Source organism: Chiloscyllium plagiosum, unplaced genomic scaffold (genome assembly GCF_037043375.1).
Source record: "Chiloscyllium plagiosum isolate Xiang-an unplaced genomic scaffold, Cpla_swu_hap1 HiC_scaffold_14, whole genome shotgun sequence".
In the NCBI taxonomy this organism is placed as follows: domain Eukaryota; kingdom Metazoa; phylum Chordata; class Chondrichthyes; order Orectolobiformes; family Hemiscylliidae; genus Chiloscyllium; species Chiloscyllium plagiosum.
In genome coordinates, this window is record NW_028270152.1 from 33,476,431 (window position 1) to 33,495,517 (window position 19,087).

Genomic DNA, 19,087 nt, shown 5'->3' on the forward strand with positions numbered 1-19,087 from the left:
TTATTCCTGATGAAGGGCTTTTGCCCGAAACGTCGATTTCGAAGCTTTTCGGATGCTGCCTGAATTGCTGTGCTCTTCCAGCACCACTGATCCAGACTATGGGCAATTTAGCATGGCCAATTCACCTAACCTGCACATCTTTGGACTGTGGGAGGAAACCGGAGCACCCGGAGGAAACCCACGCAGACACGGGGAGAATGTGCAAACCCACACAGAGGTGTTGCCTGGTCTAGAGGATTTTAGTTATGAGGAGAGGTTGGATAAACTCGGATTGTTTATACTGGAAAGACAGAAGCTAAGGGGGCGACCTGATAAAGATCTATACAATTATAAGAGGCATAGATGGTGTGGATAGTCAGAAGCTTTTTCCCAGGGTGGAAAGGTCAACTACAAGAAAAATTTACCATTTTCTCTCACATGCCAGTTCTTTTATATCAATTGCAAAGAGATCAAAAGTACCAAAAAGCTCTAAATTATATTTCTTGCTTGTGCTTGAGTTCACACTTGAAGTATTTTCGCCTTCCATAACAGTAGAAACAGTCTGTATGATACTGCAGGAAATATACTGACAAAATCAGCTCTGTAGAATTTTAAAGTGTATGTTACATTACTTTAACTACCATTTACAGCACATATGAATTTATATCTTCAGCTAGAAATTTTGGGTTCAAAGTGAAATATTTAGGGGAGAAGTGTAGGGGAAAATCTTCACACTGAGGGTGGTGGGTGCCTGGAACACACTGCCAGTGGAGATAATGGAATCAGGCACGTCAGCATTGTTTAATGCGTATCTCGATAAGGCACATAAATGTGAGGCGAACATAGGGATAGATACCATGCATGGACAATATTATTGGGTCTAAATAAGGATTAGGAATCAATAGAAGCTTAGTGGGCCAAAGGGCCTGTTCCTGTGCTGTACTGTATTGCATTGTTTTGTTGTATTGTATATTGTGTATACATTTTCTTTTTTTGTATCCTATTTCCAGCATTTGAAATTCTTCCTTGTCATGCAATTTCAGCTGTTACATTCCACAAATTGTTTTAGGCAGAATTATGGCTTACACCACCAGTTCTAAAATCCCATCAGATAACTGTGCTCATTCATTCTTGACCCTTTACAGCACTAGTTACTCCACTCAGGCAGATGTGTCTTTAGCTGCTGAGGTCTTAAACTGTGTAATTCTTTCCAACATCTCACTTCTTTATTTCTTCCTTTGAATCACTCAAACTTATTTGACTATGTCCTCTTTTCTAGTAATCCCGTTGTGATGGAGTCAAAATGTGCCTGTTAACAGTCTTCGTATGTTAACTGCCTTCCTATGTTAACAAGACTATATCAATGCAGGTTGTTGCTGATGATAACTGGTAGTTATATTTTCACATAACTAGAAAACTTATATTTAAAGGAAATAGCTTTATAATAATATTAATAAATTGAACATCATTCACAGTAAGACAATAACCTAATTAGGAGATTTAGAAAGCAATGCACTAACAAAGTAGTTTTGGTAATTTCTAACAGTGGTACACTGTTAGAAATGTTTACACTAGGCTGCAACTTTATAATCTCCCTTCTATTGTGACATAAATGACCATGTAGTTATTCTAGATTAATATCAACATAAGTATTGAAAGATCAATAATTGCAAAGTCATCATATTTTTAAAAAATTCTATTAACTTAATCACCTAAGAAATTAATGTACAAATTGCTCCCTACAGAGTTTAATTGATTAATATAATTAGGAAAAACAGTTCAACAAGCTAGAATAGTAACTCACTTTGCTTTAAATGTCAGAACTGTTATTCTGACATTTTAGAAAGTTGAATAATAGCACAACAAATATAAGTAGAACAATACTTTAAATTAAGTTTTAAAATAACTTTGCATTTCAAAGTCACATACAGGAAATGTTGGAAAATTAAATCATTTCTCAATCTGCATCCAGTACTTTACTTGAATCTTTTCAGGCTGCATTTGAGCTAGAGCCTTGTACTCCATTTTATCACCTCGTGCTTAACCTTAGAAAGTTGTCATAATAGAAAATATAAAATTTCTCCTCTATGAATTCCCAATTCCAAAAATCTCAAGCTGAAGATACTGACTACAGCTATGAATTTATATGCGCTGTAAACGGTAGTTAAGGTAATGTAACATACACTTTAAAATCTACAGAGCTGATTTTGTCAGAGTATTGCCTGCAGTATTACACAGGCCATTTCTACTGTTATGGAAGGAGGAAATGCCTCAAATGTGCATTCAAGTGCAAGTAAAAAATATAATTTAGAGCCTCTTGGTACTTTTGATCTATTTGCAGTTGATACACAACATCAGGAAAAGTTGTAAATAAAGGGACTTCATTATAAAAAAATCAATAATTACAAGTAAGGCTGGATTGATCGGTGTTACTGTACATTTTACAGCAGGAAACACAAAATACTATATGGTATAAAAATACAATTACACCCAAGACTGATAAGTTTGAAAGAGACTTAAAGGACACCACATAGATCACTACAAATTTCGCAGCAAGTGAATTAAACTAGCAAACAATTTCAGGGCAATATAATCTTAGTAAATCTGTTTTCTATTAAGCATTCTGATTTATACAACACAGTTTTGTTTGTTGGTTGAAATTCTTTTTAACCTAAGTGATTGTTGCATATATTATGCGGCAGGTCGTGTGCAGCTCTGAGCTATTTCTATCATTTGATAGATGAACCAAAATGAAAATAAATGAGGAAAAGAAATCGGAAGGGTGAATGTTTTAAAAATGGGAACCAGGTTACAGCTATATTACAAAATGAACAGGAGTACACAAAGTCAGAGTCATAGTGATGTACAGCATGGAAACAGACCCTTCGGTCCAACCTGTCCATGCCGACCAGATATCCCAACCCAATCTAGTCCCACCTGCCAGCACCCGACCCATATCCTTCCAAACTTTTCCTATTCATATGCCCATCCAAATATCTCTTAAATGTTGCAATTGTACCAGCCGCCACCACATCCTCTGGCAGCTCATTCCATACACGTACCACCCTCTGCGTGAAAAAGTTGCCCCTTAGGTCTCTTTTATATCTTTCCCCTCTCATCCTAAACCTATGCCCTCTAGTTCTGGACTCCCCGACCCCAGGGAAAAGACTTTGTCTATTTATCCTATCCATGCCCCTCATAGTTTTGTAAACCTCCATAAAGTCACCCCTCAGCCTCCGACGCTCCAGTGAAAACAGCCCCAGCCTGTTCAGCCTCTCCCTGTAGCTCAGATCCTCCAACCCTGGCAACATCCTTGTAAATCTTTTTGGAACCCTTTCAAGTTTCACAACATCTTTCCGATAGAGAGGAGACCAGAATTGCAAGCAATATTCCAACAGTGGCCTAAACAATGTCCTGTACAGCTGCAACATGATCTCCCAACTCCTGTACTCAATACTCTGACCAATAAAGGAAAGCATACCAAACGCCTTCTTCACTATCCTATCTACCTGCAACTCCACTTTCAAGGAGCTATGTACCTGCACTCCAAGGTCTCTTTGTTCAGCAACACTCCCTAGGACCTTACCATTAAGTGTATAAGTCCTGCTAAGATTTGCTTTCCCAAAATACAGCACCTCGCATTTATCTAAATTAAACTCCATCTGCCACTTCTCAGTCCATTGGCCCATCTGTTCCAGATCCTGTTGTAATCTGAGGTAACCTTCTTCACTGTCCACTACACCTCCAATTTTGGTGTCATCTGCAAACTTACTAACTGTACCTCTTATGCTCGCATCCAAATCATTTATGTAAATGACAAAAAGTAGAGGACCCAGCACCGATCTTTGTGGCACTCCCTGGTCACAGGCCTCCACTCTGAAAAACAACCCTCCACCACCACCCTCTGTCTTCTACCTTTGAGCCAGTTTTGTATCCAAATGGCTAGTTCTCCCTGTATTCCATGAGATCTAAGCTTGCTAATCAGTCTCCCATGGGGAACCTTGTTAAACGCCTTACTGAAGTCCAAATAGATCACATCTATTACTCTGCCCTCATCAATCTTTGTTACTTCAAAAAACTCAATCAAGTTTGTGAGACATGATTTCCCACACACAAAGCCATGTTGACTATCCCGAATCAGTCCTTGCCTTTCCAAATACATGTGGGAATGAAGATTTTAGGGAAGATGATGGAGGTATAGTAACAGAAGAATATAAATAGAGAGTAAGAGACAAAGCACAGAGCTTTTAAAAATAAAGGTTGAGGTTTTGTGGAAGCAGAAGCCAAAGCAGGTCAGCATGGAGGGAGAATGCAAGACTTTGAGAATGGACATAGACAGAAGTTCTGTAAGAAGATGGAGAGTGGAAACTAACAAAATAGCACTGAAGTAACAGAGTGTGGCCATAATGAAAACCGAAAGAACTGTGGCTGCTGGAAATCAGAAACAAAAGCAGAAATTGCTTGAAAAGCTCAGCAGATCTAGCAGCATCTGTGGAGAGAAAACAGTTAATGTTTCCGATCCAGTGACCCTTCCTCAGAATTGATGGCAGCTCGGAAAATGTTGATTTTTAAGCAGAAGATAGCGTGGGAAGAAGGGGTAAGGAGTAAACAATAGGTAGGGATAGAACCCAAAGAGGGAGAAGGACAGTTTGGACAGACAAAAGAGTCAATAACAACCAGGCTAGCATGATGAATAACTGTTAATGGGGAATCTTAATGGCTAACAATGCGTTGTGAGTTATAGCAGACCACGTGGAAAAGCACAGCAGGTCAGGCAGCATCTGAGGAGCAGGAGAATTAATGTTTCAGGCACAAGCCCTTCATCAGGAATTGCGGGGGGGATGCAAGGGGGCAGGAAATATGGCTGAGAGATAAATAGGAGGGTGGGGGTGGGGCTGGGAGGAAGGTAGCTGGGAAGGTGATTGGTAGATGTAGATGGGTAGGGGGTGATGGTGATAGGTCAGAGGGGAGGCTGGAGCAGATAGGTGGTAAGGAAGATGGATAGGTAAGACAATTCAAGAGGGCAGTGCTGAGGTGGAGGGTTGGATCTGGGATGAGGTGGGGGGAGAGGAGATGAGGAAACTGGTGAAGTCAATGTTGATGCTGTGTGGTTGAAGGTCCCAAGGCAGAAGGTGAGGTGGCTTGGATTTGGCGGTGGAGGAGGCCCAGGACTTACATGTTCTTGGCGAAGTGGGAAAGGGAGTTGAAGTCGTCGGCCACAGGACGCCAACTTGCCGAATGTTTCAGGGAACATCTCTGGAACATACGCACCAAACAACCCCACCGCCTTGTGGCTGACCACTTCAGCTCCCCCTCCCACTCTGCCAAGGACATGTAAGTCCTGGGCCCCCTCCACTGCCAAATTCAAACCACCTGATGCCTAGAGGAAGAACATCTCACCTTTTGCCTTGGGACCTTCCAACCACCCTCCCTTCTAACTTATCACCATCACTCCCCACCTGCATCTACCTATAACCTTCCCAGTTATCTTTTCCCCAGCCCCAACCCCCATTAATCTCTCAGATCCCTTCCCCGCCTCCCCTACATTCCTGATGAAGGGCTTATGCCCGAAACATCGATTCTCCGGCTCTTCAGATGTTGCCTGATGGCTGTGCTTTTCCTGCACCACACTTTTCGACTCTCATCTCCAGCATCTGCAGTCCTCACTTTCTTCATGTGATAACAAGGCCTGGTGTGTGGGGTTGGGTTAAGGACATAGGAGATCTCAAGCCTGAAAATTGTTGAACTTGGTATTGAATCCAGAAGGCTGCAAAGTCCCCAAGAGGAAAATGAGGTGCTGTTCTTCCAGCTTGCACTGAGCTTTGCTGGAGCACTGCAACAATCCAAAGCTGTGCAGGTTAGGTGAATTGGCCATGCTAAATTGCCCATAGTGTTAGATGCATTCGTTGGGTAAATGTAGGGGAATGGGTCTGGGTGGGCTACTCTTCAGAGGGTCGGTGTGGACTTGTTGGGGTGAAGGGCCTGTTTCCATACTGTAGGGAATCTAATCATATGTAAGCCTGAGACAAAGATATTTGCCAAGGAACATTAGGATGTTAAAGTTGCAGGCAACTGGAAGCTGAGGGTCTTTTTGCAGCCAGAATGTAGGTGTTCTGTGAAGTGGTCATGCAGTCTACGCTTTGTTTCACCAATGTAGAGGAAACCACATTGTGATTGGCGAATGCAGTAGACTAGATTGACTGAAGTGCAGGTAAAGCACTGCTTCACCTGGTAAGTGTGTTTGGGCCCTTGGATACTGGGGAGAGAGGAAGTAAATGAACAGGTGTTACATCTTTTGGGCTGCAGGGAAAGGTGCTGAGAGGGAAGGAAGAATCAAACAGGGTGTCCAGAGGGAATGGTCCCTCCAGAGGTCTGACAAGGGAGGGAAAGGGAGGGGAATGTGTGTCTGGTGGTGACATCCTGTGGAGGTAGCTGAAATGGTGGCTAATGATACTCTGGATGTGGATGCTGGTGGAATGGTAGATAAGGACAAGGGGGAGCCTATTAACCTTGTGGGAGGGAGCAGAGAGGGTGTGGGCCGAAATGCAGGAGATGGGCCTTGTCAACTACTTTGGCCATAATGAGGTGTGGATACAAAACATAAGAAATTCAATTCAAAATCATTTCAAAACTAAATATGGAAAAAAAATCAAAAGTCAACAGACTGAAGGCTGAAATGGAGTCAAACATCAACTGTAAAATTTGTAATTTGACTGGAAAACAGTAACAGAATGCTCCAAAAATATTCAAATTAAGGTTAAGTTAATTTACAAAGATCCAGAGGTCTAAATCAGATATTAGATTAGATTAGATTAGATTACATTAGATTACTTACAGTGTGGAAACAGGCCCTTCGGCCCAACAAGTCCACACCGACCCGCCGAAGCGCAACCCACCCATACCCCTACATTTACCCCTTACCTAACACTGCGGGCAATTTAGCATGGTCAATCCACCTAACCTGCACATCTTTGGACTGTGGGAGGAAACCGGAGCACCCGGAGGAAACCCACGCAGACACGGGGAGAATGTGCAAACTCCACACAGTCAGTGGCCTGAGGCGGGAATTGAACCCGGGTCTCTGGCGCTGTGAGGCAGCAGTGCTGCCCACTATGCAAAGCAAATTGAGACTGGATTTCGACTCCATCTTGTGTCACACTTTCTCCAAGTAGCTGCTGTCTGCTGCATTTGGATTTAGGTTTCGTTCTGATTGCTGCTTTACACTGCCAGTTTATTGTTACAAAGTGAAATTGTTTATACCAATACTAAACCTACAATGTAAATGTAACCTCCAGCGAAGGTATAATTATTTGGAACAAACATCATTACATTCAATGAGAAATGTAATTTGTTAGAACAAAAATGTTTTTGTTTTAATAAACTTCAGCTCGATTCAAAATCTGTCCTCCGGAAATGACAGAGATTCTACCTCAACAAACTGGAGAATCTGAAGAATCAAAATGCCTCTGAAACCCGATAAGACAATTCACAAAAAAAAGGAAATAAACCAAATATGAAAACTGGGCTACTCATCACTAAAATCTATTCCTGATGAAGGGCTTTTGCCTGAAACGTTGATTTTCCTGCTCCTCGGATGCTGCCTGACCTGCTGTGCTTTTCCAGCACCACTCCAATCTAGACTCTGGTTTCCAGCATCTGCAGTCGTTGTTTTTACGTATCAATGAAATCTACTGAGTTAGAAATTTTGTTCTATCCTTCAAACTAGATGCAAAGAATATATGGGCAGGTTTGGATTTGAGTTTAAAAGTGGGAAACTCCATTTGTGAAATCTCCTGACTCAGCAGGGTCCTTGATAAGTATGTACCAGTCAGGCAGGGAGGAAGTTGTCGAGCACAGGAGCCCTGGTTTATGAAAGAAGTTGAATCTCGACAAGAGGAAGAAGAAGGCTTGCATTAGGATGAGATTTGATGGCTCAGTTAGGGCGCTTGAGAGTTACAAATTAGCCAGGAAAGACCTAAAGACAGAGCTAAGAAGAGACATGAGAAATCGTTGGCAGATAGGATTAAAGAAAACCCTAAGACTTTCTATAGGTATATTAGGAATAAAAGAATGACTCAAGTATGATCAGGGCCAATCAAGCATAGTAGTGGGAAGTTGTGCATGGAGTCAGAGGAGATGGAGACAGTGCTAAATGAATACATTTTGTCAGTATACACACTAGGAAAAGACAATGTAGTCGAGGAGAATACTGCGAAACAGGCTACTAGACTAGATGGGATTGAGATGCATAAAGAGGAGGTGTTAGCAATTCTGGAAAGTGTAACAATAAATAAGTCTGCCGGGCCAGATGGGATTTATCCTATGATTCTCTGGGAAGCCAGGGAAGAGATTGCCAAGCCTTTGGCTTTGATCTTTGTTGTCATTTTCTACAGGATTACCAGAAGACTGGAGGATAGCAAATGTTGTTCCCTTGTTCAAGGGGAGGAGAGATAACCTGGAAATTATAGACCTGCGAGCCTTCAGTTGTGGGTAAAGTGGTGGAAAGGGTTATAAGAGATAGGATTTATCATCATCTAGAAAGGAATAAGTTGATTAGGGATAGTCAACATGGTTTTGTGAAGGGTAGGTCGTGCCTCACAAACTTGTTGAGAGATTTCGGTGTCCAGGTACATAGATCTTGAAAGTTGCCACCCTGGTTGATAGGGTTGTTAAGAAGGCATACGGAATGTTAAATTTTATTGATAGAGGGATTGAGTTTTGGAAGTATCAGATCGTGCTGCAGCTGTACAAAACTCTGGTGCGGCCACATTTGGAGTATTACATACGTTCTGGTCACCGCATTATAGGAAGGATATGGAAGCTTTGGAGGAGATTTACTAGGATGCTGCTTGGTATGGAAGGAAGGTCTTACGAGGAAAGGCTGAGGGAACTGAGGCTGTTTTCGTTAGAGAGAAGAAAGTTGGGAGGTGATTTAATTGAGACATATAAAATAACCAAAGATTTAGATCAGGTGGACAGTGAGAGCCTCTTTTTCCTCTGAAGGCAATGGCTAGCACAATGTGACATAGCTTTAAATTGAGGGGTGATAGATATAGGGCAGATGTCAGAGGTAATTTCTTTACCAGAGAGTAGTAGGGGCATGGAACATACTGCCTGCAACAGTAGTAGACTCGCCAACTTTATGGGCATTTAAATGGTCATTGGATAGACATATGGATGAGAATGGAATAGTGTAGGTTAGATGAGCTTCAGACTGGTTCCACAGGTCAGTGCAACATCAAGGGCCGAAGAGCCTGTACTGCACTGTAATATTCTATGTTCTATTAGACCCATCTCCATGGAAATGACCCCTCCATGCACTGTTTTTTGCTCCAGAACTGGAAGCATAATCAATCTGGTCCCATTTCCCCTGGAGGAAGTTCAAAGGCAGCTACAGAAGAGAGTAAGTGCTGAGGCCAACTGGTTAGAAAAGTGCTTCGGCCCAATTTATAGAAGTTTGTTAGATCTTGTAGCCTTTACCCCTCCATTCACCCAATGCTCATTACAGGCACTGTGGCCAGACCTCAGGAGCTTTGTGGAAATGAAATGAAATTAAACATCTAACAATCTATGAGAACTCTCATTCAGATATATCTGATCTTGAAAAAAAACTCAGTCATGAAACCTACTCGAATATTTGAATGGTGAGTGGACAATTTGTTACTTAACTACCTGTAATAGCATCAGAAACAGCTAATTGTTTAACAGCCTTTAAAAACTGTTGATCATGATGTGAACTCAGATCTCCTCCTTTTGCATTCTTCCCTCCACTGAGTCAAACAGTTTTGGAGCTTTTGAAACTCAGCCAAGCATCCATAATTCCAGCCCTTGAAAAATATCACAATTAATCTTAATGAAAATGCAGGACAGATGGTAATGTTTAATTCGAAGTTACACCAGATGACCTATCACGACTCTCCAGTAAAATGTGTTTGTTTACATACTCTAACTGATGGGTGGAGCACGATTGTTACATTCAAAAGCGGGGGTTTTAAGTAACTTCAATATCATGCTAGTCAGACGGGTGTTATCTGCTCTTTAACAGCATTTATGTCTCCTCCATAAATCTGTGATTCCAACTGTTACAGTGAAAATATAGTCTATTTGAACACCGTACTGATTATAAATGACCCTACTGAGTTTGGGATCCAGTCTGTGTAAATCATATCCCACCCTACACCAGCAAGTAGAAATGGTATGTGCTGGAAAGAGAGACAGGACTTCTACATTCAAATCATGTTTTCTATTTTTAAAGACAATTGCAGTTGGGCTGGCTCTGGGAAAGTCCAGCCCAACATGTTCATGGCCTATGCTGGAACAGGTACACTCAAAGATACATTAAAATTGGGCCTTGGGACTCACTGTACTAAAATTGGAGATCTATGATTATCTCATGCATGTGCTCAGGTAGCTTATAGACGAAATAAATTTGATTGTTGTGAAGTTATAACATTGGTGTTGTCCTCAGATATGTCTAGAGGAGTTAGGGAGAATTGGAGTTGCAATATTGGCAGTGGGAGCAGGGCAAGTTATGATGCCAGTGGCCCTTGCGTGGATTTGGACTGGGGCCCGATGTAGGGATCAGTAGCCAGAAGCATTTTGGAGGAGACTGAGCATGAGCCAGAAATGGTGCACAGTAACTCTAAGGAGCAAGGTTCTGAAGAACAGTTTATTTAACTCAAAAGTTAACTCTATTTTTCTCCACAGATAAGTATCTTCCAGAACTTTCTGTTTCTATTTCAGTATCTTATCCATCATTATCCATGTCTTGCTCCATTAAAGTCACCATTAGCTGCTGAATTACACATAAGTATAACCACTGGTCTTACATATGTCAGGAATACAGCAGGAAACACTAACTGAGACCCACTGCTGAATTGTTTCATACTAAATTTGCTGGCATCAACAGTACATTCATGATCTATAAAACTACCTGTATGGCTGTCAGTCTTCATTTCTGTAGAAGCACTTTCCTGAGGGATTTTGATCGAATCATCTGATGACATTTTCCTTTTGGTATATTTTCTCTTCTGGACTTTCTGTTGTTCCTGTGATAAAATGCAAGAACATAAATTATTAGTATTTACACATGTGGATACACACATCCGTTCATGTTCAAAGCCATAAAATGTGTTTATGATCTGAGAAATCTATTTTTACATTTTTTTTGCAAGGGATAATTACAAAAACAAACACAATCACATTTACAAATAACACAGTACAAACTTTCTCATTTATTTTTAAAGCTGCAGCTGTGTGATCCATTTGATTTTTTCACAAATATATATACAACATAAAAGTACATCTGTGCAGTTATGTATTTTGTTAGTGAAAGCTTTGAAGGAACTCACCTGTTGAGATAACTTTGCAGCAGCTGCAGCTAATCCAGTTTCTATTGAGGCAACTCTTGCCCCTTCTCGTGTTGGCCTGTCATGCCGAGGAACAGATGGTGTAACTCTGGCTAAAGAAATACAAAAGAAAGATTTTTTAAAAATGAAGAAATATTAATTTGTAATTGTTGTATTCTGTGCATTAGAATACACCATTAAATTATTTATTATTTTAAATCCTTTCAATTTAACTTGGATAATGACAGAATGCCGAATTTAATGCACATTTTATCAAGTATCATTTTTTATGTGTTTGGCAGAAACTTCATAAAACAGAGAGTGAAAATCATTTTCTCACTCATTTTAAACTGAACTGAACTGCTTTCAATTAAATAAGACTGGGATTAAAAATAATATAGAATTGTTGAACAATATGCATGTACAGGTAGTTCTCCTATAATGCCACAGTTGTGTTCTAGTGAAATCTTGCTTAATAGAAAATAGCTTAATAGAAATAATGGGGCCTATGGGAAAAGTGGGGTTAGGGGCAGGCCAGCAAAAACTATCAATCACGATCTCTCAAAAATCACCCAAATGTCTAACGCAAAGTATAGTATAGCCTAAATGAAGATATATATCATATTTATTAACAAAACAAAAGTAAATTTAATACAGTACGTTTAAAAACTGTAAGAAAGCTGTTCTCTGAACAGTACCTCTCACAGAAAGTTGCTCTGTTGACAGCTGACATCGATGCATGCACAGAATGGCATGAGGACCGGAGCTCACATCACGCATGTGCACAATGGCACAGAGACTTCAGTGCATGCACAGAATGGCAGGAACACCAGCACATACGCAGAACGGTGCAGAGATTTCGGCGTGTGCATCGGTGCATGCACAGAACAAAGTGCGCAAACTGATCCCCGCTGGAAACACGCTATTGCCAATGGAGGTAAGCGTTTTCCAAAATACCACTCCCTAATTCTTCTGCGATGTTTTCGCCAAATCACACTGCTGAAATGCACGTTATCCCAGCACTACCTGTATTACACAAGTCCTCTCAGGGTGCCAATAAAACATATTTGATTTGGCACGTCAAAATATAGACAAAAATGTTCTGAGATACACTGGTTATTTGAAATTTTGAAAATGAGAGAGGCAAAGGCAGATAACTCCCCAGAAAAGTGAAAAGGAGGAAAATATCTGCAAAGGAACAATTCTGTAAATCTCCATTTCCACATTTTGTGAAATGGTCAAGTGCCAGCAATCAGTTTTGGCTGGGATTAATGCCTTTTAGTACATCCACAACACAAAACATGTCCAGTCTTCGCAGGAGAAATTTTTTGTTTTTATTCTAAGTCCCTACTAAATATTAAGGGAAGGAAAATTAAAAGGAATTAATTTATAGTAAGATCATGAAAAAAACATGTTTCAGCAATTTAAAATGTAATTCAAGTTATTTATTTTTGGAGAATATCAATAATATATAAAAAATAGACTTTGCTTTCCTCTGAATTTATTTAATGACATTATCTGTAAATTATTTTTAAGCTGAGTACCATTAATTATTAGTGAATATATTTTCTTCAAATTAGACCTGTACCAGCCAGGTATAAAGTATGACAGTTTTTCGTATAGAAATCAAAATTATGATTAATCATTACATCTTTCTTTACCATAGCATTGTGAAAGACTTCTGTCTATACTTGTATTTTGCATAGATATTGGTGTAGGGTGACATGAGGGCTGGTACAATTAGGATTCTGCCTTGTGACCTTTCTCGCACAGTGCTTATATTACTAATGAGATGAAAGTAATTAATTACCTTTAAGAAAGAAATAAATTAGAAATGAGCTGGAGGTGTGAAATTTGGAACAATTATATATTTAAATGGTTAAGTATTATATTTTGCTTAATTAAATTATTAGTTATATTGTTACAATGCACAGACTGAAAGTGTAGTCCAACAAAATAGATAATTTTGTTTTCAAACACATGCGTAATGTAGAGAGATTAGCAATAATGCTTAAGTGCTTCAAAGGCTAAAAGTCCCACTTGTTGCAAAAATACCTGTAGGATTCCAGGGTGTATCATCTGCACTTTTTCTCTTTTTGGATCTGGATTTGAAAACTGGATCATCATCATCAGATTCAAGTGATGGATAAACTAAACATATAAAAGGGATCTTTATATATTAACTGTTTTATCGAAATAAAGTCTGCACAATTGTTAAATGACATATAAAACATGTATCAGAAAATAAACCATCGTCATATTTTCCATATTCTACTCAAAAAAGGTAACATATCTGAAGTTATAGTCAACTTATAACTTTGTCTGAAGATAGATTAACAGAAAGATCATTGAAAAGACCTATGAAAAGTTTGAGTCAACTTAAAAGGAGAGAAAAGAAACGTACTTTGGAAACTGGAAAACTGAAATGAAAACAGAAAATGCTGAAAATACTCAACATGTCTGGCAACATCCGTGGAGAATCATAGAGATGTACAGCACGGAAACAGACGCTTCGGTCCAACCATCCATGCCGACCAGGTATCCCAACTGAATCTAGTCCCACCTGCCATCCAGATGCCTTTAAATGTTGCAATTGTACTAGTCTCTACCACTTCCTCTGGCAGCCCATTCCACACACGCACCACCCTCTGTGTGAAAAAGTTGCCCTTTAGGTCTCTTTAATATCTTTCCCCTCTCATCCTAAACCTATGCCCCCTAGTTCGAGACTCCCCCACCCCAGGAAAAAGACCTTGTCTCTTTGCCCTATCCATGCCCCTCATGATTTTATAAACCTCGATAAGGTCGCCCCTCATGATTTTATAAACCCCTATAAGGTCACCCCTCAGCCTCTGACACTCCACGGAAAGCAGCCTCAGCCTGTTCAGCCTCTCCCTGAAGCTCAGATCATTCAATCCTGGCAACATCCTTGTAAATCTTTTCTGAACCCTTTCAAGTTTCACAACATCTTTCTGATAGGAAAGTGACCAGAATTGCATGCAATATTCCAACAGTGGCCTAACCAATGTCCTGTACAGTGGCAACATGACCTCCGAACCCTTGTACTCAATACTCTGACCAATAAAGGAAAGCATACCAAATGCCTTTTTCACTATCCTATCTACCTGCGACTCCACTTTCAAGGAGCTATGAACCTGCACTCCAAGGTCTCTTTGTTCAGCAACACTCCCTAGGACCTTACCATTAATTGTATAAGTCCTGTTGAGATTTGCTTTCCCAAACTGCAGCACTTCGCATTTATCTAAATTAAACTCCCACTGGCTCATCTGATCAAATCCCGTTGTAATACAAGGTAACCTTCTTTGCTACATTACACCTCCAATTTTGATATCACCTGCAAACTTACTAACTATACCTCTTATGCTCACATCCAAATCATTTATATAAATGACGAAAAGTAGTGGACCCATCACAGATTCTTGTGGCATTCCACTGGTCACAGGCCTCCAATCTGAAATACAACCCTCCACCACCACCCTCTGTCTTCTACCTTTGAGCCAGTTCTGTATCTCTCTGTATTCCATGAGATCTAACCAGTCTCCCATGGGGAACCTTGTCGAACGTCTTACTGAAGTCCATATAGATCATGTCTACCACTCTGCCCTCATCAATTTTCTTTGTTATTTCTTCATAAATCTCAATCAAATTTGTGAGATGTGATTTCCACGCACAAAGCCATGTTGATTATATCTCCTCAGTCCTTGCCTTTCCAAATACATGTACAACCTGTCTCGAAGGATTCCCTCCAACAACTTGCCCACTACCGACATCAGGCTCACTGGTCTATAGTTCCCTGGCTTGTCCTTACCACCTTTGTGGGTGGCACGGTGGCACAGTGGTTAGCACTGCTGCCTCACAGCGCCAGAGACCCGGGTTCAATTCCCGCCTCAGGCGACTGACTGTGTGGAGTTTGCACATTCTCCCCGTGTCTGTGTGGGTTTCCTCCGGGTGCTCCGGTTTCCTCCCACAGTCCAAAGATGTGCAGGTCAGGTGAATTGGCCATGCTAAATTGCCCGTAGTGTTAGGTAAGGGGTAAATGTAGGGGTATGGGTGGGTTGCGCTTCGGCGGGTCGGTGTGGACTTGTTGGGCCGAAGGGCCTGTTTCCACACTGTAAGTAATCTAATCTAATCTAATCTAATCTAATCTAATCTTTCTTAAACAGTGGCACCACGTCAGCTAACCTCCAGTCTTCCAGCACCTCATCTGTGACTATCGATGGTACAAATATCTCAGCAGTAGAGATAAACAATTAACTTCTCAGGTCTGTGATATGTGATCAGATCAATGCTTAGTTAATAGATGGGAAGTTTAAAAAATGTCATCACATAGAAGGTTTTTAAGATCTGGAACACCACTAAGAGATCTGGGTTGGTGAGTTTCAAGAAACCTTAGCTGAGAAACTGGGTTTGTTTATACTCAATTTCTGCACTCAATGAGTGCCTTCAAACTTCAAATCAACGATTCTAACAGATTGTTAATAGCAATCATAACAGATATCCCATTGGTGGAGGCATTAGACCATGTGCAGTGAAAGTCCATTCTGAGTATGCAGAACAGACAGATAATGATGTAAATTAATGTGCAACACTGATTTCATGCCAGTTGTCTCATTTTAGAACTCAACATTCCAGTTAATGTCAACATTCCAGTTAATGTCCTGGCACAACCTGACATGACTGAACATGTGTTCAGCAGCAGACAGGAATCCCATTGCCTATTGCCCCATCCTAATTACATTTTTTTTTCAACTACTTACAACAATAATGAGCAATTTAAATTTACAGTGCATTAACTAATTCAGTACTACTACTGTGGAGGATAAATTCATGGAAGTCATACAAGGTGAGTTTATGGAGGAGGATATTGATAACAGGCTTTCTCTGATTTAGCATTGTCTAATGTAAAAGGGTAATTAATAACCTTGTTGTAAAGGAGCGTTGGGAAACAGTGACCATAACACTATAATATTTTGCATTAAGTTTTAATACAATATATTTCATTTTGAAACTTAGGTCTTAAATTGGAAGAAAGCAAATGTTAAAGGTGTGAAGGGTGGGTTGGCTATGAGAGATTGAAAAACTAAACTAAAAGATTTGATGGTAGGCATGCAATAGCTAATAGTTAAATAAATATGACACTGTCTAGAACAGATGAACATTTCTGTAAAGCACAAACACCCAAAGGAAATAGGTAAAGTAGCAGTGATTAATGAATTAAATAAAAGGCTATGCTGGGATCAAGGAAATTGCCTTATAAAGCTGCCAGAAAAAGTGTTAATTCTGAGATTTCAAGCACTTTAGAATCCAAAGGGTCAAGAAACCAATTTAGAAAGGGAAGAAAAGAATATGAATGCAAACTAGCTGAAATATAAATGCAGACTTTTTAGGTATGTGAAAAGAAAAAGATTAGATAATTACAGATAGGATATAATAGATAGGAGAACATACAGTGGAGAACAGAGAAATGGCAGAGAAATTAAACAGTTAGTTGCATCTGTCTTCAAAGAACACAGAAAACCTCTCAGAAAGATTCTGTGATGAAGAAATTGTGGAATTGAGGAACTGAAAGAAATTAGTATTAGTAATGAAGCAGCTGAAAGGTTAACTAGATTGAAAATTGATAAATCTCTTGGAAAGCTGAGAGATGAGCTGAAGGAGGTGGCTGGAGAGATAATTGTTGCATTGGTGATTATCTTCCAAAACTATAGATTCTGTAAAGGTTCTGATGACAGGAAAGAATATAAGAACATAACCACAATTTGATATCACCCTGACTGATCTCATCTCACCTCAACTCCATTTTCCTGCCTGCTCTTCATAACCTTCAACCCATTACTAACTAAATATCCACCAATTCCCCAAATTTACTCAATGTCTCAAGCACTCTGAGGTACTGCATTCCAGAGACAAAGTAGCAAATGTTACCCCACACTTTAAGAAAAAAGAAAGAGGGATAATGGAGAATTACAGATGTGTTAGTCTGACATCACTAGCAGGAAAAATATTGTAATCTATTACAGATGATGGACATTCAGGAAACAACTGTAAAATTAGACAGTGGTAATAAAAGGGAAATCATGTTTGACAAACTTGGAGATTTTTAATAATGTCACTTCTACCAAAAAGAGAACCAGCGGATGTGGATTATTCTGAAGGCTTTCGATAAGATCAAACACAGGAGGTTAGTTTAAAAAATATTAAACTGGATTGAGAAAGATATACTAGTCTGAAGTAAGAATTAGATAACAGGCAGAAAGTAAGTAAGAATGAACAGTTCATTTCCAGGATGGCAGGCTGCTGGTAGTGGGGTACCACAAGGGTCAGATAAAAGTGTAAAATTTCTTCCAATTTATAATGACTTGTACGTGGGGATCAATTGCAACATTTTCAAATTTGCTGATAACACCAAACTGAACGGGAATACAAGTTATGATGAAAATATGAGAAGGCTCAAGGGAACTCGGAGAGTCTAACTGATTTTTTTTACTTCATTGATGGGAGATGAGCATTATTGGATGGGAAACATTTATTGCCCATCCTTAGTTGTCCTTGATAAGGTAATGGTGAGCTGCCTTCTTGAACCACTGCAGTTCATTTTCTGAAGTTAGATCCAGAATGTTGATTGAGTTCCAGGACTTTTAAGCAGCAACAATGAAGGATTGGGACTAGAAGATGGCAAACAGAATGTAATGTGCACAATAGAAATGTGGACCTTATTCAAGGAACAGCTACTGTGTGTCCTTGATAAGTATGTACCTGTTAGGCAGGAAGGAAGTTGTCGAGCACAGGAGCCAGGATTTATTAAGGATGTTGAATCTCTTCTCAAGAGGAAGAAGGCGGCTTACGTTAGGATGAGATGTAAAAGCTCAGTTAGGGTGATTGAGAGTTACAAGGTAGCCAGAAAAGACCTAAAGAGAGAGCTAAGACAAGTGAGATGGGGACGTGAGAAGCTATTGATGGATAGGATCAAGGAAAACCCTAAAGCTTTCTACAGGTATATGAAGGATAAAAGAATGACTAGAGTAAGATTCAGGCCAATCAACAACTATAATGGGAAGTTATGCGTGGAGTCAGAGGAGATAAGGGAAGTGGTAAATGAATATTTTTTGTTGGTATTCACACTGGAAAAAGACGATGTTGTCGATGAGAATACTGAGAAACAGGCCATGAGACTAGATGGGATTGAGGTTCACAGGAGGAGATGTTAGAAATTCTGGAAAGTGTAAAAAAACAGATAAATCCCCCAGGCCAGAAGAAATTTATCCCAGGATTCTCTGGGAACCCAGAGACGAGATTGCTGAACCTTTGGCTTTGATCTTTATGTCATCATGGTTTACAGGAATAGTACCAAAAGACTGGAGGATAGCAAATGTTGTTCCCTTGTTCAAGAAGGGGAGTAGAGACAACCCTGGTAATTATAGACCAGTAAGCCTTACTAAGGTTGTTGGTAAAGTGTTGGAAAAGGTTATAAGAGATTGGATTTATAATCCTCTCGATAGGAATAAGTTGATTAGCGATAGTCAGCACGGTTTTGTGAAAGGTTAATCATGCCTCACAAATCTTACTGAGTTCTTTGAGAAGGTGACCAAACAGGTGGATGACGGTAAAGCCGTTGATGTGGTGTATATGGATTTCAGTAAGGGATTTAATAAGGTTCCCAATGGTAGTCTACTGCACAAAATACAGAGCCATGGGATCGAGGGTGATTTAGCATTTTGGATCAGAAATTGGCTAGCTGAAAG

General features: G+C 40.0%; 1 protein-coding gene across 3 annotated transcripts in view; it reads right to left on the reverse strand.

Annotated features, from left to right (window-relative positions):
- Nucleotides 1–19,087, reverse strand: part of phf2 (PHD finger protein 2) — a 154,660-nt gene that overhangs the window by 4,881 nt on the left and 130,692 nt on the right. For all 3 annotated transcript variants that reach the window (XM_043708015.2, XM_087994274.1, XM_043708017.2), the window contains 3 exons: nt 13,383–13,478; nt 11,331–11,440; nt 10,913–11,027 (listed from right to left, as the gene is read on the reverse strand). In XM_043708015.2, the coding sequence (XP_043563950.1) occupies nt 10,913–11,027; nt 11,331–11,440; nt 13,383–13,478 (321 nt within the window). The remainder of the gene's footprint in view (nt 1–10,912; nt 11,028–11,330; nt 11,441–13,382; nt 13,479–19,087) is intronic.